The following is a 24571-nucleotide window of genomic DNA, read 5'->3' on the forward strand; positions in this document are numbered from 1 at the left end:
TAGTGTAATTACTTAGTTGAAATTATTCAATGGCTCTTTATTGTTTAGACGATAGAGTATAAACTTCTGAATTGTGATAGCCACCATTTACTGGGAACTCACTAAATGCCAAATTGTATGCTATATTCCCATTTTACAGTCAAGAAAAGATAGTGGTTAAGTAACTACAAATAAGGGGCAGCTAGGATTAAAATTCAAGTCAATTGGATACAAAAGTCTATGTTTTTAGTTAATGTGCACCTGTGCCTCTCTTCAAGGTCTGGGCCTCACTTCCACTCGCTTACCCTCCCCCCCCCAACCCCAACATATCCAACACTCCATCTATAACCAACTACTTATAGATCTCTGAATCTTCCAAGTTCTTTCATACATGTATTCTTTTGCATGTACTATTTCCTGTCTAGGAATGTTCCTTCTTACCTTTTCTGTCTGTTTAACTCCCATTCTTCTTCCAATACTTCTTTACTGGGAAAACTCGATACCAAACTGCCAACCCCATGTCACCTCCCTCTTGCTCAACTAACCACTTCTTCCGCATTCCACAATACATGACACATTGGAAAGTCCCCAGGGACCCTTGAAAGTGAGTTAGTCATCTTTTCATTTTCTGAAACAAGAATAGTGCCTAATACACAGTAGGTGTTCAAAAGTTGTTATTGAATGAGAGAATGAATTATATCAAACTTAGCTATATTAATTAGAAATTAGAATAGTTAAAACATGCATAGCAAAATGTGAAAAGTTAGTTGACATTTTCCAAAATAAAACAATAATAATCATGATAGAATGGGGATTACCAGAGAGGAAGGGGGCTGGGAGAAGAGAAAAATGGGTAAAGAGGATCAGATATATGGTAACAGATGGAAATTAGACTTTTTGGGGTGAGCATGCAATAGAATACACAGCTATTGAAGTATAATGCTCTATACCTGAAATTTATATATCGGTATTAACCAATAAAATTAACCAATAAAATTAAAAAAAATAAAGTTCACTCAAAATTTGCTTTGCTTCATGGTCAACTGAATGTTAAGACTATATTGGGTCAAATTTAGATTATGATTAAAATATAAAAAAGCAAAAGTGATCTTCTGCTGAATTTTAAATAATGTTGTATTAAGCATGTTTTATTGCCAAAGCTGTTAATTTTAAATATATTATGACTAGAAAAAATAATACATAGTAACTTAAAAAGGGTAGAGTACTCCAACACCATGCCTGCTGGGCATGTCTTTGCATAATATATCACTATAACTTAAAGTAGAGATGTATAAAACATATACCTCAGAAGCTGCATGATAAGTTACAGAAGGCTGTCTTGGAGATAGCCTTTTAAATATATAGAGGCTCAGAGTTTGGCTGTGTGTGTTTCTCCATTCTGGATCAACATGGTAAAAATAAAGTTGACATTTCACCCCACTTAACGTATTTCTGACATTTGCAAAAATCTCACTGATGGTTCAGTACAAAATATATACCTTCTTTATGATTTTGAAAGAGACATTTATCACAGAAAGAAATAATTACTTATACTGCTGATTTTATTGAGTTCATTTCAGCTTGTTTCCCAGAATAAGTCATATCACCACAAATATGCTCAAACAAAATACTTCAAACAAGACAGGGCAGGACAACCCCAATCTGCACAGAACAGGCAATTGCCCAAGTAAAACAAAATGTTATTCCAACAATATAACATTTATTAGTTTTTTTTATTTCTGTTGCTAACACACCATTAAGGAAAAGTAATTCACTCTCTTTAGTTATTATATAAGGCAGTTTATAATAAAACTCAATTGTCTATGTTAAATTTTTAAAGGTAACCAAATTAAGGTGAATAGTTATGGTGGTTTTGGCTATAGTGAAAGCACTACCTTTGAAAATAGACTTTCTCTTGATTTAATTCCAGAATTTACTGATGATCCTCTAAAAATAACATGCTCTATCATTAGACTTTGAAAATAATGATAAGTGCATATCCTTGAACCAGAGTATTTATGTAAATACAACCATGATTTAGATCCATAATCTTTAAGTTGGCGTAGCTAAACAGAGCTTTCCTTTTCTCCTTTATAAATTGAGAAGCTTGCATTATGGGATGTTTAACACCACCCCTCGTCTCTACCCACTGGATTCCACTAACTCATCCTTTCCCCTCCTCCTTGGGCACTGGAAGTTTGTACCTTAATTATGAAGAGTGCTATGGTAACCCACAGAGCAAAAGGCTAATAAGTATATTAATTCAGGAAACACTACTCTACTAGCTTAAATTGAAAATAACTATTAATTTTAGGGAATAGTATGCATTTATTAATCAATTCACTTCTCAAATAGTGCCTACGACATGGCGAGCTCTGTTCTGGACATGTAACCAGTAGATCAGACAAAGTTCCCTGCTCTCATGAAGCTTAAATTCTAGCACAGGAGACAGAAAAGAAATAATTTCTTTTTTTTTTCTTCATTTTTCTATCTTTTATTTTATTTTATTTTATTTTATTTTAATTTTAATTAAATCTTTATTGTTCAGATTATCACATTTGTTCCTTTTTTCCCCCCATAACTCCCCTCCTCCCGGTTCCCACCCCACTCTCCGCCCTCACTCCCCACCCACTGTCCTCATCCATAGGTGCACGATTTTTGTCCAGTCTCTTCCCGCATCTCCCACACCCCTTTCCCCCCCAAGCATAGTCAGTCCATTCCCTTTCTATGTCCCTGATTCTATTATAATCACCAGTTCATTCTGTTCATCAGATTATTTATTCACTTGATTCTTAGATTCACTTGTTGATAGATGCATATTTGTTGTTCATAATTTTTATCTTTACCTTTTTCTTCTTCTTCCTCTTCTTAAAGGGTACCTTTCAGCATTTCATATAATCCTGGTTTGGTGGTGATGAACTCCTTTAGCTTTTCCTTATCTGTGAAGCTCTTTATCTGACCTTCAATTCTGAATGATAGCTTTGCTGGATAAAGTAATCTTGGTTGTAGGTTCTTGGTATTCATCACTTTGAATATTTCTTGCCATTCCCTTCTGGCCTGCAAAGTTTCTGTTGAGAAATCAGCTGACAGTCGTATGGGTATTCCCTTGTAGGTAACTGAGTTTCTTTCTCTTGCTGTTTTTAAGAGTCTCTCTTTATCTTTTGCTCTTGGCATTTTAATTATGATGTGTCTTGGTGTGGTCCTCTTTGGATTCCTTTTGTTTGGGGTTCTCCGTGCTTCTTGGACCTGTAAGTCCATTTCTTTCACCAGGTGGGGGAAGTTTTCTGTCATTATTTCTTCAAATAGGTTTCCAATATCTTGCTCTCTCTCATCTTCTGGCACCCCTATAATTCTGATGTTGGTACGCTTGAAGCTGTCCCAGAGGCTCCTTACACTATTCTCGCATTTTTGGATTCTTTTTTCATTTTGCTTTTCCGGTTGGGTGTTTTTTGCTTCCTCGCATTTCAAATCATTGACTTGATTCTTGCGCTCCTCTGGTCTGCTGTCGGGAGTCTGTATAATATCCTTTATTTCAGTCAGTGTATGCTTAATTTCTAGTTGGTTCTTTATCACAACATCGAGGGTCTCATTAGATTTCTTGAGGATCTCACTACATTTATCGGCGGCTTCTAGGCAGTTCTTGAGAGACCTTAAAAGTGTGGTTCTGAACTCAATATCCTCCATTGACAGTTTTGTCCTGTTTCTTTGTCTCCGCATTTTGTTATGCTTCCTTGGTGCACCCCCTAGTGGTCTTTGTGCGAAGTCTTATAGTTAAACCTTGTTGTAGCTAATACCAGGGAGGGTTTGACCTCCAGGCCAATTGGCTATGAGAATCAGCTGTGTCAGCAGTGAGAGAACTTCTGTCCTCTAGGGAGGTGCTAATCTAGCCTTTGCCTGAGGCTATCCGGCAAATGCCTGTGTGCAGGGCTTGGGCGGGGCAGGTCGCACAGGATCAACAGGGTGGGCCGGAGAGAGCAGTTATGGCGGCTCTCAGTCCTGTCCCCAGGGGCTCTGCCTCTCTGAGTCCCAGCACCCGCTGCAAAGCTCGGAGAGAAAGCTGCACTCGCTCTGACCGAAGCCAGACAGTCCCGCTTCTCCCGTTTGAGTCAGGGTCCCTAGAGACTCGCCCGTATCTGGAGCTCAGAGTCTGCGACTCCCTCCCGATTGAAAACGCCAACCGCGCCCTCCGCCGCCAGCCCGCTCCGCGCACTCCGCACCTCAGAATTTGACTTCAGCACTGCGCCTCCTCTGAGTGTCCGTATGCGTTTCTCTTTCCTCCTAGTTGTGGGACTTCCACTCAGCCAGCGTTCCTGTGGTTCTTGGTGATGTCCGTTCTGTCTTTTAGTTTCACTTTTGAAGTAGTTGTTCAAAGCAGCAAACTCCGGCGTTAACCTATGCCGCCATCTTGGTTCTCCTCAGAAATAATTTCAATTAGTGCTAACAGCCATGAGGAAAACAAAACTGGATATTGTGAAAGAAAATGAGCAGGAATAACGAGACAGGGTAGTCATGGGAGGTTTCTCTAAGATGATATTTGAGCAGAGACCCGAATAATGAGATAAAAACTAGTCATTTGAAGAGGAGGTGAAAAAATTTTCTAGGTAAAAGGAAGCCATGTTCCAAAGAATAGAAAGACATTCATCGTAGTTGGCAAAGAGAAAATGGTACATGAGAGCGGAGAAGTAAACGGCAAATTCCTGTAGGGCCTTGTAGGGCAAGTGAGGAGGCATAGGGGGGCTTTAAGGAGGAGAGTGACATAATTGGACTTATATTTTTACAATATTACTCTAGTTGCTACGCAGAGAAAGGGTTTCAGTGGGGGAAAAGTGGAAGCAATAAAAAGAGGGCTGGAGTGCCAGGGCTGAAGAATGAGGGAAGTAGATGGATTCAGAATAGTAATTGGAGCTCACAAGAATTAACTTCTACTTCAAAGGACTGTTATTTACTTATGTTCTATGCTTTTGTTCATTCTTTCATGAGGGGCTTCTTTATTTTTCTTTTATGTAGAAGCTCAGACTCTTACAGCTGGAAGTAGGTATGCTCTAATTCTTACTCAGTGCGGGAGTGCCAGTCCTGTAACCTGGAGAGACAGCCAGTAGGCTTCTACTGAGAGATCCTATCTCACAAAACTATTTTGTGAGATTCATTATTATATTACACAGGTCATTATAACATTGAAATCAGGCTAGCATTCCATATGTTTAGTCAATAAGTACCTACCTTGTGATAATTATGTGTCAGGTACTATGATAGACTGGGAATTATGTGGTATCACAAAACTCACCATCTTTCAGGGAGCAAAGCACAGAAACTGAAAATCCAATGCAATAAATAAGCCACTTAAATTTTATTTTCTAGAGCAAGTCACATATATTCCTTCTTCCTCAAGGCAAGCTTTCAAATATCTGAAGACAACTATCATGTCCCAACACCCCAAGCCTTCTCTAATACTTTTACTAATAATTTATTAAATATTTATTGAATACTCACTATAAGACAGACACTGCATTAGGTGTTGGGGACACAGTATTAAAACAAATAAAATTTCTGGGTCATGGAGCTTACTTCTAGTGAGGGGAGATATAATAAGCAAAAAAAAAACCAAAAAACACCCCAAACTAATAAATGGCCAGCATGTCATGTGGTAAGAAAATAGGTCAAGGAAAAATAGGAAATCTCAGACAGCTGGGAGGATTGCTATTTGACATAAACCTGTCAGGAAAAGCCTCTCTGAGAAGGGGGCATGTAAGTAAGGCACTAAAGAACAGTCGCCAGGCATTGAACTTGGTCCTGGGTATCCTGTCCACAGGTGGCAATGGGGTGAGGCTAAAGCATCAGCAAGTCCACCCTGAGCGGGTCATCTTTAAATTGAAACCTCAAGATACATAGGAACCACAGGGATAAATCCTATGAATGAGAAAAAGCAAGTGCAAAACCCAGGAGGTAAAGAGAGAACAAAGAGCATGAGAGGGATGACCAAGCTGCAGTGTAGCAAAGGCTAAATATCCCAGATATTTCAACTGGATTTTTTAGGACATGGGTGTCCGATACACTACCAACCTAAGAGAGCCCTCCTCTGGAGGTACTTTAATTTTGTCCATGTCCCCCGATGGGGGTGGCTGTATTCCTTTCAGTGCAGCCTCAGACTGCAGGCAGGCATGATCCATTTGATTTGTAATCCATCGGAGCCACTAAATGTTTTGTTTTTTTTTCTCACATGAAATAGTTGTGAAATAGGTACTTGAGGTTTCCTAGTCCTGATGGAAGCTTATGTTCCAGTCTGAGAGGGTGGGGCAGGGAGGCACCTGGAGACAGACGGGTTTGGAAAATGGGCTAATTCCAAGCCCCCCACATTTTCCTTTTCCCTTTCCTCCCCTGCTGGGGGATATGGCTTCACTGTGTACATACATCCTTGCTTCCTGTTCTAGTAAGCCTGCTGAGAAAATGTGAGGAATTTCTGCAAATTAAGCACATCTATTTTAACACTCTTTGGGGTTTTGGGGCTCTCTGAAATCACATTATTTCCATTCTTTTGCTAATTAATATAACTGTAACTTTATTATTCTGCAGCCCAAGCATACCCCAGGGTGGAAAACAAAAATCTCAACTGTCACTATGTAATGTTGTTATCTTTTAATCAAGACTTTATGTCTACCTTTAAGTTTATTCTATGTGCCTTCTGTTCTTGGTTTCAATCCCCTCCATTTCACTCCGTGCCTGCCCTGTTTGTGGCTGCTGCTTAAAAAATTCATTTGTATCTGTTGGGAAAGTGACCCCTTTACAGAATATCTTCTTTAATTCAGAAGAACTGGCAAAGTAGGAAATAGTGCCATTTAGGTCCCCAAATGGCTGTGTATCTGTTTGCTCAGCCGCTCGCCATTGTTTCCAATGGGCTGAAATACACAACTAATGACTTGCTTCTGCTTTGCAGACCTCTCAGCTGCTGACTGGACACAGTGGGTGACACCTAAAGCGACCTGGCAGTGCTCTGGCAGCACCTGTGAGGAGGCTATCCTTCTCCTGATGCCGGGTAAGGCAGATATTCCATTTTACACAGGGACCTGGGAAGGATGTGACAGGCAGGTTCATAAATAAGTTTAGGATTTACTAGGTTTCACTACTCTATACCACATGTTAGTTCTACTCCCTGAAAATTATCGTTTTACTTTTATTCCACAAGGATCAGATACATAACAATGAACACATCAAACAAGGCCCTTGCTTTCATATAGCTTATAGGAGTGATGGCGAACCTCTGACACTCATTTTTTTGGTTGATTTTTCTTTGTGAAATGGCATTTAAATATATAAAATAAATATCAAAAATATAAGTCTTTGTTTTACTATGTTTTCAAAAATCAAAAAATTTCTATATGTGACACGGCACCAGAGTTAAGTTAGGGTTTTTCAAAATGCTGAAACGCCTAGTTCAAAAGGTTCGCCATCACTGGCTTATAGCCTAGTGACAAGTGATTCTACAACCACAGATTCAGTTAAACTTACAGTTTCACCTCTAAAGCCTTTGTCACCTCTGGGTCCCTAAAAGAAAAAAAAAGATGTTATTTAGTGTTATTAATAGTTATTTACCAAACATAGTTGAGGTCGTTTACAGAAACAAAACAATTTGTTTTTAATCTAGCATGACTTGTTTATACATTTATATAAATTCTAGTTGTTTTCTTTTCCTAAGGAAAAAAAGAGTAAGACAAAAACAAAAACAATCTATTGATTTATCTTGCTGTCTGTTTTGCAATCCCTAGCTCCACCTTAAAGAGAGACAGGGATAACAGCTACATATTTATTCAAATAAGTCCAAACAGCTGATTGACAGTCCATCACAACAATTTAGAAAGGAAATTATAGGTTAAATCCTTCTATTTGTTTTCCTCAGGCCTTGAAAAACCTTGTTTCTAGGGAGGTTTCCGCTTCTATCCTCTTCTCATTCTATTCCTCCTTCTGAGCTGATTCCCAATGATGCGTTATATAAATTTGCATTCAGTTTAAAATACGTTCTAATTTTATTTCAAACTTCCTCTTTGACCCATGTGTTATTTACAGGTGTGTCATTTAATTTACAAGTGTTTGAAGGTTTTCCTAGTATCTTTCTAGTTTATAGACTTTTAGTTTAGTTCCATTATGGTCAAAGAACACACTTTATTTGACTTCAGTTTTTTTAAGTTTAGTAAAATTTGTTTTATGGCCCAAAATATGATCTATTTTGGCAACGGTTCCATTGCATTTGAAGAGAATGAATAATCTGCTATTGGGTAGATCTACTGCTTTTTAAACTGTTAATATTTTTTGTGTTCAACCTTGTGGAAACTATATATACAGTTTTTTAGTAAAAATGAGATCATACTATTCATCTTTTCTGTAACCTGGATTTATACCTTTACAATATAATATGAATGTTCTTCCATACACATTCCTTTAGATAATTATAATTTTAATAAATTGTGATAATATTTTATTGAATTTCACATTAGATTTTTTCTAACTTTTGTCATAATAATTAATACTGTGATAAATTCTGCTTAAGGAAACTCTGATAGAAATTGCCCTGACAGATTGTTTGAAATTGAAGGCACACCTGCAATAAATGGGAGTGTATACTGCTTTTGAAATGTGCATATTCTGTTATTCTTTGTTAATCTTTCAAACAAAAAATACTACCTCATTTATTCACCATTTGTATTACTTCTTTTGTATTTGCTATGCTGTCCTTAACCCATTTAAAACTAGGATGTTAACTTTTAAAAATTTATTTTAAGATATGATTACATATTTTGTTACACCCTCCACCACCTCCAACCCAGTTTGTACATATCTCATTATAGATTATTCTAATCAAATATTGACAAATATGTTTACATATATTTGGAATGATTGGTCAGGGTTTATAATATTAATGTCATATTATCTACTCTTCTATGCATATTTTTCATACTTAACAATACATTATAAAATAACTGCAAGTCAGCCAAACTAGATATAACTAATTTATTTAAATATTTGCATTATCCTATATAATAAAAGGCTAATATGCAAATTGACCAAATGGCAGAACAACCGGTCACTATGACGTGCACTGATCACCAGGGGGCAGACGCTCAATGCAGGAGCTGGCTCCTGGTGGTCAGTGTGCTCCCACAGGAGCCTAGCCAGAAGTTGGGTTCACGGCTGGAGAGCGCAGCGGCCTTGGCAGGAGCCTCTCCCACCTCTGTGGCAGCACTAATGATGACTGCCTCTGGGGAGCGGGGTAAGCCAGCAATTGGACATCCCCTGAGGGCTCCTGGACTGCAAGAAGGTACAGGCTGGGCTGAGGGACCAACCCCCCCCCCCAACACCCCCAAGGGCATCAATTTTGTGCACCAGTCCTCTAGTATTCCATAAAACGGTTAGGCCACAAGATATTCAGCCATTCTTCTACAGATGAATATTCATGTGATTTCAAGCTTTTTTGCCTATACAAACTGTGCTATGAAAAAAAATCTTTTAAAAATTTCCTTAGTGTATTAAGTGTTCTTTATTCCTATGGGATAAATTCCATTAAGTGGAACTGCTTGGTCAAAGGATCCTATCTAATAAAAGAGAAACATGGTAATTGGCGTACGACCGCTACCCTTCCCATTGGCTAATCAGGGCAATATGCAAATTAACTGTCAGCCAAGATGGCGGCCGGCAGTCAGGCAGCTTGAAACTAACATGAGGCTTGGTTGCTTCAGTGACAGAGGACTCCAACGTTCCCCGCCTGCCGCTGCAGGCCTCTGAGCTGCAAGCAACTATGTAACAAACATAGAAGCTAAACAAAACCCCAGAAACCTGCCGGGCTTCAGCCAGCAGGATCGCAACATTGTAAGCAAAGGCCAGAAACCTACTTTCAGCAGCAGAGGCCTAAGAGCTGGAGCCAAGCCTCAAAGCTAAAGCTGGCCCAGAATAAAAAAAAGAAAAAAAAAAGAAAAAAAGGAGCGGTTGGGAGCTTCAGTCACCCCCAGCCTGAAAACAGCCCTCAGCTCCTCACCCAGACTGGCCAGGCATGCCAGTGGGGACCCCCAACCTGAAGGGTGTGTGACCAGCTGCAAACAGCCATCATGCCCTCACCCAGGCCGGCCAGGCACCCCAGTGGGGACCCCCACCCTGATCCAGGACACCCTTCAGGGCAAACCAGCCAGCACCCATCCATGCACCAGGCCTCTACCCTATATAGTAAAAGGGTAATATGCCTCCCGGCACCAGGATCAGCGGAGATGCGAGGCCTCCCGGCACCGGGATCAGCATGACAGGGTGCAGCGCCCAAACCCCCTGATCGGCCCTGCTCTGTGTGTGACAGGGTGCGGCGCCCCCCCCCCCCCCCCCCCCCCCCGCACGGGCCCTGCTCTGTGTGTGATGGGGTAGAGCCATAACCTCCCTATCGGCCCTGCCCTGAGTGTGAGAGTGGTGGCACCCGAACCCCCTGATCGGCCCTGCTCTGTGGGTGATAAAGGGCGGTGCCCCAACCCCCTGATGGGTCCTGCTCTGTGAGTGACAGGGGGAAATGCCCCAACCCCCTGATGGGCCCTGCTCTGTGCATGACAGGAGGTGGTGCCGCAACCTCCCCATCGGCCCTGCCTTGAGTGTGACAGGGGACGGTGCCCCAACCCCCCAATTGGCCCTACCCTGAGCGTGCCTGAGGGTGGCATCACAACCTCCTGATCGCCCTGCTCTGTGCATGACAGGGGGCAGCGCCCCAACTCCCCAATTGGCCCTGTTCTGAGCCCGACCAGGGGCTGCACCTAGGGATTGGGCCTGCCCTTTGCCACCCAGGAGCAGGCCTAAGCCAGCAGGTCGTTATCTCCCGAGGGGTCCCAGATTGCGAGAGGGCACAGGCCGGCTGAGGGACCCCCTTTCCCCCCGAGTGCACAAATTTTTGTGCACCAGGCCTCTAGTATATATATATCTACATTGATAAAAGAGAAACATGCAAATTGGTGTTACTCTGCTACCCCCACCAGCCAATCAGGTGAGTATGCAAATTAACCCAACAAAGATGGCGGTTAATTTGCATATGCAGGCTCAGAGCGAAGACTGAAGACTGAAGATGGCTGAAGATTGAAGGGGCTTGGCTTCTCTGCTCCGGTTGGAGCGAAGGCCTGGGTCCCGGGTGCCGGAGGAAAACTGGTGCCAGCAGAAAACTGGTGTCAGCACCCAGGGGAAGGAAGGCCTATTGCACGAATCTCTTCGTACAATGGGCCTTTAATATATATATATATATATATATATATATATATATATATATATATTATTTATCTTTTCATAAAGGCTGTAATTCACATTTCTACCAGTGATAAATGAGAGTACTGTTCTTCCTACATCCCTTTCTGAGAGGTTGGATATAATATCTCATTATTACCTTAGTTTGCATTTTCCTAACTAATAGTTATGTAGCATCCTTTCAAATAATTATTGATCTTTTGAATTTGTTCTTTGTTTTTCTATTGAGTTTTTCGTACCAATTTCTAAAAGCTCTTTATACATTAGCCCATTAATGAAACAGAGTTTACTCTTATTATTTCTTTTACAGTTTTCAGATTTCCTATTTTATATAAACGGTCTCCTTAACCCTTAAGCTATATTCTAGTTTTCTAGATAACTTTCTAAAAATTTTAATTGTTTCACTTTTCTTACATTAAAGTATTTCAAAGTTCATCTGGGATTTAAAAAAAATTGGGCAAAATAGAGTTTGAGCTTCTTACGTGGTGGTGGGACTAAAAGTAAATCCATCTCCCTTCCATGACACTGGTGTAGGAGTGCATATGTGGTTGAATCCTGGTTGATAGACATAAGAAAAATACAATGGGAGACTTCTGAAAAAAAGTTTTATGTTTCCCAAGGTAGAGTTATAGATCATTTTTCACTTTGGATAATTATGTCTGGAAGTGACTCCTCAGAAATGGTAGCCATCTTGCTATAAATGTAATTATGAAGCAAACGTTGAGGATGGTAGAGTAGAGATATGGAGATAATCTGTTCTTGGATAACATGATAGAGTCATTAAATTAACCAAATCTGAAGTCCCTTCCTGCCTCTGGGCTCCCCATAATATGGCATAAACTTCCTTACTGATAAAGCAGTTTGATTCAGGGTTCCTATTACTTGAAGCCAAAATCATCCTAACTGATATACCATTTTTGCTATAATTAAATTCCTCTATATATTCTGAGATCTAATTCTGGTCTCTAGCCTATTGCACTGATGTATTTGTGTATTTCTTTGTACTACCATGTAGTTGCATTTATAATGACTTTAAAATAATGTTTTCTTATTTAGAAAAGCAAGTCTCTCATCCCCTACCACTGTTTTCTTTCACAAAGTTCTGGCCATTCTCAAGTGCTTATTCTTTCATAATAAACTTTTCTTAGAAGTTTCTTTTTAGTATAGAAAAAATTGAATATAAAAAAAATTTGACAAGTATGCTGAATATTATAAGGGCCCTAAGGAACCATTCATAAGCAAAACACTGTTAGGCATTTTAACTGCATCATTTCTTTATCATGTTTTCCTTGACCAATTAATATTTCACATTTTTGACAGAGTTCAACCTTCCATAATCAGAACAGAATGTGTTCCAAAGTTTGCTGAAGAACCACCCACTGAAATATGAGAATTCTCCCTCTTACAATGCCCCAGTTAGACTAGGAGCTCTGAATGGTAAATGCTGAAAGTCTAGAGAAATGTCGTTATACATTTAATTTTTTAAATTAAAAATCCAGTAAATTTGGCAGTGAATTCTTTAAATTTACCGAAGAGAATAGTATACTTAACACTATAAGTATAACATGGAAGCATCTCATTTTATATTTTAAAACTTTGTGTCTCTATAACACTTTTAAATACTTGAAAACTTTGATTCCCTGCAGGTGTAGCTTTCTCCTCCAAGTCTCAATTTGCCTATTTCTACTGCGTTCTTGCTTTTGTATGTTTAGACTATTATTAGAACTGTAAATCTCTCTCAAGACCATCTCTCCAACATTGTCTTATTTTTATCTTATTTCCTAGCTAAATTTCTTAAGGCACTGGCATATATTAACTATCAGTTTCCTCTCCAAACACCTTGAATGGGTGGAAAGAGCACCGATCTTGAAATAAGAAACATCAGCTATGTAATTCCCTAGCTTCATCACCCTGAATAACTAAGAAACCTCAACTATTTCCTTATGTCTTAAGTGGAAAAAATAATATTCACTCCCAAAGTTTGCTGTAAGAATTTGAGAAAAACTATCCTATATAATAAAAGGCTAATATGCAAATAGACTGAATGGCAGAACAACCGGAATAACCGAACAATTGGTTGCTATGATGTGCACTGACCACCACGGGGTGTGTGTGGAACATGGCAGGCGTTGGCCCCAGCGGGATGGTGGAACAGGTGAGCAGGGGTGCCAGACCAAGGTGAGGCGCCAGTTGCTGTCATTGGGGCGAGCCTCTGGTGGTTACTAAAAATTTTTTGCTCCTGCACACTGTGGTCCTGCCTAGTGCTTGCACCTGTTGCTGGCGCTGGCCCCACTCACACCCACTTCCAGCACCGGAGCTGCTGCTCACACCCGCTGCTGGTGCCTGACACCGGTCACGATCACTTGGCGCCATCAGCAGGTGTGAGTGGTGGCTACTGGCTCTGATTGCCCCTGAGAGCTTCTCCACCTCCCCTATGCCTGCGGGGCGATCAGGGCAGCAGCCACTACTTGCACCCACTGATGGTGCCGGTCCCGCTTGCACCTGCTACTGGTGCCGGCCCCAATTGAGCCACACTGTCCGCGGGTGCAAACGGGGCCAGCATGGTCAGCACATGGGAGCAGTGGCAGCTGGAGAGGGGTTGCTGGCAGACAGGGGGACGGGGGCCACGGTGGGAGGGGCTGGACAGGGGCACTGAGGATGGGCTTAGTGAGATCCGCCCCTGTGCCTACTGGAGCCTTGTGGCCCACAGTTCCTTTCAAGGTGCACAAATTTGTGCACTGGGCCCCTAGTCCTATCTAATAATAGACAAACATGGTAATTGACCATACCTTTGCTACGCCTCCCATTGGCTAATCAGCGCGATATGCATATTCGCTGCCAACAAAGATGGCGGCTAATTTGCATACTGCAGGCAGGGCGGGCCAGCGCGAGCTACCATCTGGCCCCGTGTGCCGCCTAAGTCCTGCCCCCAGCTGGGACCCCTGTGTGCGGCCCTGGGTGGCGGGACCCTGCGGCCGTGATTGTGATCGGAAGCCAGGCCACAGGCAAAGCGGCACCCTGGGACCCAGGAGCTGCCTTGCCTGCGGCCCCATGATCCTGATCATGATTGGAAAGCTGGGCCGCAGGCAAGGTGGCTCCCTGGAACCCAGGAGCCCATTGGCGAGGTCTGCAGGCGAAGCAGCGATCAAACTATGAGTGGGAAGGTGGCGGGCGGAAGGAGCTATAGGAGCAGCTCTGGCCGGAGACTGAAGACTCTCGCTGGAGCAAGGAGCAAAGACTGAAGTCTCCAGCTGCAGGGAAGACTGTGTCCAGAGCGAAGATGGAAGGCGGTGGCCAGAGTGAAGGTTTGGGTCCCAGGTGCCAGAGGAAAACTGGTGCTGGCAGCCAGGGGAAAGAAGGCCTATTGCACACATCTGTGCAACAGGCCTCTAGTCTATAATAATCCTATATAATAAAAGCCTAGGTGGCGTCATGCGTGACATCATCACAAGATGGCCGCCACAAGATGGCTGGCAGGGGAGGGCAGTTGTGGGCGATCAGGCTGGTGGAAGGGCAGTTGGAGGCAAACAGGCCAGCAGGGGAGGGCAGTTGTGGGCAATCAGGCCAACGGGGGAGGGCAGTTGGGGGTGAACAGGCCAGCAGTGGAGGGCAGTTGGGGGCCATTAGACTGGCAGGGGAGGGCAGTTGTGGACAATCAGGCCAACGGGGGAGGGCAGTTGGGGGTGAACAGGCCAGCAGTGGAGGGCAGTTGGGGGCCATTAGACTGGCAGGGGAGGGCAGTTGTGGACAATCAGGCCAGCAGGGGAGGGCAGTTGGGGGTGAGCAGGCCAGCAGGGAAGGGCAGTTGGGGGCCATTAGACTGGGAGGGGAGGGCAGTTGGGGGTGAGATAAGGCCTGTAGGGGAGGTCTGTTAGGAATAACCAGTCCTGCAGGGGAGGGCGGTTGGGGGTGAACAGGCCTGCAGGGGAGGGCAGTTAGTAGTCAATCAGGCTGGTAGGGGAGCGGTTAGGGGGCGATCAGGCTGGCAGGCAGAAGCAGTTAGGGGCAATCAGGCAGGTGAGCAGTTAGGAGCCAGTGGTCCCAGATTTTGAGAGGGATGTCTGACTGCTGGTTTAGGCCCAATCCCTGTGGGTCCCAGATTGGAGTGGGTGCAGGCTGGGCTGAGGGACACCTCCCCCCCGTGCATGAATTTCGTGCACCAGGCCTCTAGTAAAAGCATAATATGCTAATTAGACTGGACATCCTTCTGGACGTCCTTCTTTCTGGACAAAGCCATAGTGGGTAGGGGCTGCGGCAGAAGTGGCAGAGGCCCCCGGCCGCAGTGGTGGTAGGCGGGGGCCAGGACCAAGGCCCTTGCATGAATTTTGTACATTGGGCCTCTAGTTATTAAATATTTTTATCTACTTCCTTCTTCACTGATATCTGTACTCTATCTTCTAATGCAACTTATTCTCTAAAATCACTACCTCCTTGAAACTCATCTAGCTTAACTTTATACTTTTCTGATTTTCTTATTCTTATCAATGATTTCTTTCCTTTATAGTGGGCCCTTTTTTTCTTAGCTGTCAGCTCTTCTTTTGCTATGCTCCTTTCATAAGAGCTGATTCTTTTTATTGCTTTAGTGATCACCACTATGCTTATGATGCTCAAACCCTCCTCCTCAACACTAGTTCTATTTTCCTTTCTCAATTCTCACTTTAATGGATACCTCACTATATGCACCTTCTTCATTATACAAATGATTTCTAAGTTCTCAGAAATCACCTTTCAGATCAAAATGTACATCTATTTTGCCCTTTGCTTCTTAAATACCCAGGGTGATCTTTTGTGGAACACTTTAGAAATAAGATTAAAGGGAAAAAAGATGAAAAAATGACCTGTGTTGTGATAAACTTACAGTTCTACCTGTTGGGCCTGTTATACCTTCTCTGCCAAGGGGGCCAGTGTTTCCCTGTAGGAGTAAAAGAAAACAGTCTCATTGCCAATATAATTCAGAAAAATTCTAGAAAATTTCTTGTGCAATGGTAAAATAGTCCATGTCTGCATAACTTTAGTTTTTATTATAAAATCTTATAGTATTAACAGAAAGCACAATAATTTTGATTTGTGTGTGTGACACAATTCTACATCCTACATAATAAAAACCTAATATGCAAATCGACCGAATGGTGGAACAACCAGTCGCTATGACATGCACTGATCACCAGAGGGCAGACAGTCGACCAGTCAACCAGTCACTATGACATGCACTGACCGACCACCAGGGGCCAGACGGTTGACCAGTTGCTATGATGTGCACTGACCACCAGGGGGCAGGCACTCCAACTGATAGATTAGCTTGCTGCTGGGGTCCGGCCAATCGGGACTGAGACAGGCCGGACACACCCTAGAGCCCTCCCACGGCCCCTACCTGGCTGGCCAACCTCCTGCATCCCTCCCAGGCATGCACTGGTGGGGTCCCAAGGCCTGGCCTGCACCCTTTCGCAATCCGGGACCCCTTGGGGGATATTGGAGAGCCAGTTTCGGCCTGATCCTGCAGGCCAAGATGAGGAAACCCAATGATGCACAAATTTGTGCACCTGGCCTCTAGTATATAATACTTTCCTATCAGGAGAGTTACATTGGTATAATTCCTAACAAACTGATAAATCAGCATTATAATTTTTATGTATTGGTAACTTGTTTGCAGGCTTCATCCCCCGCCTTGGTTGGGGCATGTGCAGGAAGCAACCAATTGATGTCTCTGTCTCTGCCCCTCCCTTCCACTCTCTCTAAAAATCATTGGAAAAATATCCTTGAGTGAGAATTAACAAAAAACACCCCCCTCCAAAAAGATTGACTTTAAGTAATCATTTGTAAAGATGATACCCAGCTCAAAAATCCACAATCAAATCAAGAGAGATGATTTCTTAACCTAATCAAATATATCCTTCGGATTGGCTTACCACTGTGAAAAAAAAGTAAAGAAAGCTTTCTAATAAATGTGACTGTGATCTGACTCTCTGAAATAATGATTTGTTAAAAGAATGGAGAGATAGTCCAGCCGGCATGGCTCAATGGTTGAGCGTCGACCTATGAACAAGAGGGTTGCGGTGGGATTCCCAGTCGGGGCACATGCGCGGGTGCTGTGCCTGCAGGAGGCAGCTGATCAGTGATTCTCTCTCATCATTGATGTTTCTATCTCTCTTTCCCTCTCCCTTCCTCTCTGAAAAAAATAAAAAAATAATGGAGAGATATACATGGACTCTATAGAAAGTAGTCCAAAAGAGCCAAAAATTGTCTGTTTATCTAAATGTGTCCAAAAGATGAGGTGCTTTGGTTGGTACCAGTTAACTACTAAATATGTATTTGAAATGGTGAATAATTAATCCAGATTTCCTACTTTAATTAAATTTACTTAATTATCAAGTATTTATTGATTACTGAGCAAGAACTATGCACGAGGCCACTTAATAGCCATTTTACTTATGCAATTATTAAGAAACCTTCTAACATATCATTTGCTCAATCAGCTGTGGATTCAAATTCTGGCTCTTGAGCCACAGACTTAGTTTCAGAGACTTAGTTTTCCACCTGCAAAATGGGGATAATGGCATCTCTCAAAACATTTTTATGAGGATTAAATGATATAAGGGACACAACTGTACATCAGTACCTGGTACATAATAGTCTTTGGCTAAATATTAACTTACCAAGATTTTTCACTTAACTCTGTAGTGACTTACCAAATGAATATCCACACTTACAAATTAGCATCTGTGAGCTAGTTACCAAAACTTTAATATTGATGAGCTGATAAAGTTTCTGGAGCTGCAAAGCAATATAGGCTCAGATCCTGGCCTACAGATAGCTAGTACTTGGTAAGACTCTGCTTAGGGCAAATGGTAGGCAAGCAGCCAACTTCTCTTTGATAATACCAAGAAAGAAGTTAATTATTGAGAACGTAATAAAATTAGAATGAGTGGGTTTTAATTAGTGGGGAACTTAATACATGTAAGAACTTAGAGCAATATTTGTCATAGAGAAACCTATCATATATAACCCACTTGTGGATAATCAAGAATTGCACTTTATATAAAAGCACCAAGTTTTCATGGTTCTTCAGAAATCATAAAAATAACTAATAAAGTTGCACCTGAAGAAATGTTGAGAAGTGGTCTTTAAATAAACATTTCCCATGACAACATGGCTCTTTGTATTACTGAAAAGAATTACTGTGAGAGTTAGGGAAGAGGTGCAGAATTTCAAAAACTTGACTTTTCATTTAATATTCTGCACAAGACAGTGGTTTTCAATTGTAAAGTTCTTCAAGATTCCTTTCTCCTGCATCCGAATCACTTTCTTTCTTCCTCTCTCTGCTCACTCTATCCACCCTTGCCCTAGCAGCTGCTGTAAGTCATACAGGTATTCTACTACTGTCAAACCATAGTCTATTTCTTTTCAGTTTTATACATCATCTCATCAATTAGAAGACGATGGTTAATAAAAACAAAACATAAAACCAAAAAAAGTAAAAAACAAACAAAAACAAAAACAACTAAACCCAAACAAACCAATAACCAGTAGCTACTAGTCACTTATCCATCCTGTTTATATTCTCTACGGTTTGCAATTCCAGGCACTAAACAGCTAATTGGAGTTTTTCAGACCCTGATCTTTGCAACTCTTTAAGTAATTCTTCATCACTCTCTTGGGATGCCCACCCTTGAGCTGGGAAAACATAGCTGTTGGGAAATATTTTTCAAAGTGCGGTCTGAGGCGCTCTGGTCATAGGCAAGCCCCTGCAGGTGGTGCATGGAGGTGGTCTCTGGTTGTATTAATGCGTATAACATAACACTGCTTTATGTTTTTGTTCCTAGTGCGAGTTAATAAATACATTATCCAGTATTCACATTAATTCTTATAATTATTTTTTTAAAATGAGAACTGGAAAGTGTGGGTGGTCTGAGGGGTCTTTTGCTCAAACTAATATATGAACTGAAAAAGGCTGAGAACCTCTGCATGTGCTCTAGTGAGTTTCTATATTAAAAATAATTTTATTAAGTCATTAATTTGGAGTATATTAATTTTAGAGTTCTCAATCCCAATTCCTATAATCAGCAAAGAATCACAATTTCTGGGCAGAATGACTTTGTACTCACTCTCTGTCCAATAGGACCTTTAGGACCTGATATTCCAACAACACCAACATCTCCCTCAGGACCCTAGAAATACAATAAAAAACAAAAAGTCATTCTTTAGCTCTGTAGAAACATTTTACACATGAAATCATGTCATATCAACATACTCAGAATTGCCTTTAAAAAAATGGAATGTGATAGTTAATGATGTCTATGCTGAAGTATTTTGGAGGAATTGTACTCAGGTCTGCACTTTACTTTAAAATTAATAAAAAATGGATTGAGAGAGGGAGAGAGGGATGGACAGATAGATAGGTACATGATAAAGCATGTAGAGTAAAATGTTAATGGAAAAATGAAGAAGGGACAAAAGCAAGTTATTCAGTAAAACTGCTGGGAAAATATACACTTGCATATGCCTTATAATTAACATATTTATAACTCAAATGTATAACTGTACTAACTGAAATTTGGCAGATTAAAAAAATAAAAGCTCAAATCAGAGACTAAATATTAGTATTTCAACACCTTTTTTTTCTAGATAGCTAGAAGACTAGCAGAAAGTTATGCAAGCATACTTTGGGGCCTGGGAATCCTTGGAAACCTGTCAAACCTTGAACACCATGTTCTCCCTGCAATATAAATAGATATGAAATGATTATTGTGCAATGATGTTCTAGCCTGTAGAACAAGTGCATAGTAAGTTTCTGAGTTGGCACATACAGGCTGCCCTTTCAGGCCAGGCTCTCCACATGGTCCTTGGTCACCTTGGGCTCCTCGGTGACCCCTTTTACCTTGAATTCCAGGTTGACCAGGTAGCCCTTGTTCACCCTATGGACAGGAACAGAAAAGTGATCTTGACTTTAAAACCTAAACAACATTAGATTTTAAATGAAACTCAAATATAGGCCTATCCATAGGCATAGAACAAGGCACGGGGGAAATAAAAGTCTGCACGAACATCCTCCCCTCCAATATTTTCCACATAAGTAATATTTGATTACTATATATAAGAAGTGTAGCAGTGGGGAAGGAGAATTCTAGAGACTAGTCTTAAGTGTGGAAAGAGGAGGCAAGGGGATTCCTACAAAACAAGGAGGATAGTGGGGCTATAGAGAGAATGCTGAGGGCGTGGTGTGTGTGTGTGTGTGTGTGTGTGTGTATGTGATCAAACTTGTATTTTGTTTGAATTGCTATTATTTTTCTGTGGTTTCTTTACCATACATAGATTTTAGCTATCCAATAACAGAAATGGAGAAGTCTCCAGAAGTGTGAACACTGGTTTTTGCCACAATAACTGTTTAAATTCCATCATTAAGAATCCACTATCTGTTTCCTAAGGTTTCTTTGATCTCAATCCTCCTTACTCCCTCAAAGTTCACTTTAAAGACATATTTTAAAAAAAGACATATTTAATCACAATTATTTTAATTTTAAGTCAGCTCTTTTTAAAATGTATTTTTATTTTGTTTTTGAATTGAGAGTGGTGATAGCTTTCATACCATTTCTAAAAATAAATGTAAGAATCAGGTGGAGATTAGAGACAGGTTAATGAAAACATGATGCTTGGTAGACTTTGACCAAAGATTCTTTAAGATGAACAAATTATCATTCACTTTCTTGAGTCAAAGGTATAGGGCAGGGACTTGACAAATACGGGTTCAATTTACTGCAGAAACACACATAAGAGATAGGGGTCTTTCTTATTTTCCTGTTTTAGCATTTGCTCAGCTACACTGAGCTATAGTGGAAAGGGCAAATCATTAGCACAAGGGTCAAGTTATAAACAGTACGCATCTGGCTCATCATTCTCAGTTTACTGGTATAGGTCAGAATATCCAAAAAGTCTTTAGAAGTGGAATTGTGAATATGGAATTAAGAGGTAATAATGATGAGGGTGCCAATGTCTTAACCCTAGACTTTTATGAAATAAACTGGATTCAATTCCCAGTCTTGGCTGTCTGGTCAATTCTGCATTGAGATATTTCTAAGAGAAGTTGTTTGGAAAACCTACTGACATGTGACAATACTCTATGCAGTGAATGTTAATAAAGACTTATTGACAGTCACTCTGACTCTAATAAATAATCTATAGTCTATATTCATTAATTGGTTGGTTAGGTCCAGACTTAGAGAAACAGAAAGTATACCTGAGAAAGTATGTATCTGAAAGTAAATAAGATTTTGATGTTTTAGAGAAGAAGGTGGATGACAGAAAGGGAAAAGAAACAAACAAAACAACCAAAATGAGTCAAAGAACATTTTTAAAAGCATTTCCAGTCCTGGATGAATGAGTTGTTTTGGCAAATTGTATGCACTGTAGCTATCATGGGAGGTGGACATGTCAAGGCCACACACGTTCCTTTCTTCCTAACATGTTTTTATTATTAGCCAAATTTTATTAAAAGCTATTAATCTTACCATTCTAGAATGTAGCCAATGAACTCAGGGCCAGGAAGGATGGTCAATATTATTCATCCATCAGAACAAGACATTAAAGTACCTTTGGGCCTAGGATTCCTGGGCTTCCCGGCAGGCCTGGTGAACCCTTTGCTCCGCGAGGACCTGGAGACCCAGCCAGTCCTGTTCTTCCTGGGCTGCCTCTGATGCCCTAAATAGCACAGATAAGAAATGAAAACTGGGGCAGTTCCTAAAAAACCCGCCCAGAGGCTTCATAAATGTAGGAGGGGTTGGTCTTGTGAAATGCCGCTGTTAACACACTACCCATGTCTGGGAGTCATCCTGGGCTTCTTTCCCAAATAAGTGAAATGTTTAAAAAATGTTTTGGCCCACCAAAGGGTCTCTAATTAATGTAATGGTCTTGGGTTTTTGAAATGAAAACATGGAGGCAGTACAAATTCCACCAGTATCTTCTGACTTAACTAGCCTAAGTGAAGTATGTCTGTTGTATTCTAACTTTTCGTATTATACTCTGGTGTACATGACAAATCTAATAACTGGTTAATATCTCCTTAACAAGAATATTCTGCCCTGGCTCAGGTGGTTGAGCATCATCCCGAGCAGCAAAAGGTCTCTGGTTTGATTCCCAGTCAGGGCACATGCCCAGGTTCCCAGTTTGATCCCCGGTTGGGGGGGTGAGTGTGGGAGGCAACCACTCAATGTGTTTCTCTCACATTGATGTTTCTCTTTCTCTCTGTCTCTTTTTTTATCTCACCCCTCACCCTCCCTTCCACTGTCTCTAAAAATCAATGGGGACTTGTATGCCTGCATAGTAGCATAACCAATGGACTCAGACACGAGGGCACTGGGGACTTGTCCTGGGGGGGAGGAGTGGCTGGGGAGGGGCCAGTGGGAGGGGGGCGGGGAAGGAGATATATGTAATACTTTAAACAATAAAAAAAAATTAATCAAAAATCAAAAATCAATGGGGAAAAAAACCTCTAGTGAGGATTAACCACCACAACAAAATATAATATATATCCACATTATTAGGCCAAACATTTGGCACAATATTTCTACCTCACAGGAATGTGACAGAAAAGTTAGGAAATTTAAAATGAAGTATCTTACACAACAGAATTTCTCCACACAAAAAATGAAAATAAGGTTGCAACTAAAATAAGTTTTTGGATGGTTTGTTTGTTAGCCTTACAAGGAAAGTTGCTTCTTGATTTAGATTGTGCAGCAAAAATAAACTTGCTTAAGATTGCTAGCCTTTGGGTAGAATCTGTTGCTTAAAGTGTTGAGGACATTAGAGCGGCATCGATAGTCAAGGAAAAAACAAAGAAAAAGCTTTTGAGTGGTTTTCTTGCCTCTTGATGAATCCATAGATGTTAGTATAACAGTCCTGCCTTATCCAAAGGGGACATTCCAAAACCCTGAGTGGGTGCCTGAAACATGGATAGTACTGAACCTTCTATATGTATACTGTGTTTCTTCCTATACATACATGCCTATAATGAAGTTTAATGTATAAATGAGGCACAGGAAGAGACTAACAATAACTAATAATAAAATTATAACAATGTGCTGTAATAAAAGTTACATGAATGTGGTCTTTCTCAGTATATCCTAGTGTTTGTACTGTACTCACTTTTTCTCTTACAGGAAGCACTTTATGACTTCCCTTTAGCACATGTGAATTGCCAGCATCATTGTTCTTGTGTTTTGGAGCCATCAGTAAGTACAATAAGCGGTATTTGCTCATAAGCATTGCCATACCTAACAGTAGATCTGTGGGCTATCTTATAAGGTCTTGAGTATCCTACCCCTGGATGTACTGTAGAAGTAATTGATGCCATGGACAGAGGACAAGCATCACATGACAGATTATGCTAGATGATTTTAGGATACTTCAACGTCCAGAATTCTAAAATAGTCCTATTTCACCTCACTTTAATTTTACTTTCATGCGATACAGAGACAATGGACATTCAGATACTGTTGAATATTCCTGAGGCCAATAGATATTTTTAGCTGAGAATAAGGACTTTAGGACTAACTGTATACTAGAAACTTTATTGTAGTTTCAGTGCTATCAGACATTTAATACAACACAATGAATATGCTCCAAGTTTTTTACTGTTCATGTTGGTTTCTTAGAGAGAAATTTGAGGACAGTAGCAGAGTGTTCTGTACAAATTTCCAAACAATGTTTCCTACAAGTAGGGAACAAACATTTTTTATTATGGATACACAGATGGATGAGTAATTTTGCTTTCAAGAGAAACAGATGTTAATCCCTAGGCATTCTTTCCAATGTCTTAAAATGATTTGACTAAAACCCATCAGCAAAGGGTATGTCATTCTGAGGAAATTTTAAAAAGTATATAAAATCACAATAATTCATTTTTTCAGAGATGCTGAAACCAATCAACAATTTTCCTAAGTCTTAAAAACGTTAATAGAATGATAAGAATATATGATGTCTCATGGCCAGGGATTTTCATTATCCTCAGATATGAACCTTTTATATATATAGAAGATAATTGACATATAGTATTGTGTCAATTTAGATGTATAATGTGTTGGTTTGGTACATTTATATTTTACAATAGATTAATACAGTACTCTAGCTAATATCTTTATCATGTTACATATTCATTATTTCTTTTTTGTTTTTAGAACACTTATGATTTGATCTTTGAGCATGTTTGAAGTTTATAATACAGTATTTTTGACTATAATTCCTGGGTTGTGCATTAACTCTCCAGAACTTATTTATCTGCAAGATGTAAATGTGTATCCTTAAATTAGTTTTGAACTCTGAAGAAAAGTGTCCGTTTTTGATAAGATTGAAA

General features: G+C 40.6%; 1 protein-coding gene across 1 annotated transcript in view; it reads right to left on the reverse strand.

The window, feature by feature from the left end:
- The window catches only part of COL24A1 (collagen type XXIV alpha 1 chain), a 304137-nt gene that overhangs the window by 19943 nt on the left and 259623 nt on the right, over positions 1-24571 (reverse strand). Inside the window, exons 47-52 of the mRNA XM_036348461.1 lie at positions 21814-21921; positions 20034-20141; positions 19889-19942; positions 19332-19394; positions 16088-16141; positions 7483-7518 (exon numbers count right to left, since the gene is read on the reverse strand). Coding sequence (XP_036204354.1) covers positions 7483-7518; positions 16088-16141; positions 19332-19394; positions 19889-19942; positions 20034-20141; positions 21814-21921 — 423 coding nt within the window. The remainder of the gene's footprint in view (positions 1-7482; positions 7519-16087; positions 16142-19331; positions 19395-19888; positions 19943-20033; positions 20142-21813; positions 21922-24571) is intronic.

The sequence above is a fragment of the Myotis myotis genome, unplaced genomic scaffold (genome assembly GCF_014108235.1).
Source record: "Myotis myotis isolate mMyoMyo1 unplaced genomic scaffold, mMyoMyo1.p scaffold_m19_p_2, whole genome shotgun sequence".
Classification (NCBI taxonomy): Eukaryota; Metazoa; Chordata; class Mammalia; order Chiroptera; family Vespertilionidae; genus Myotis; species Myotis myotis.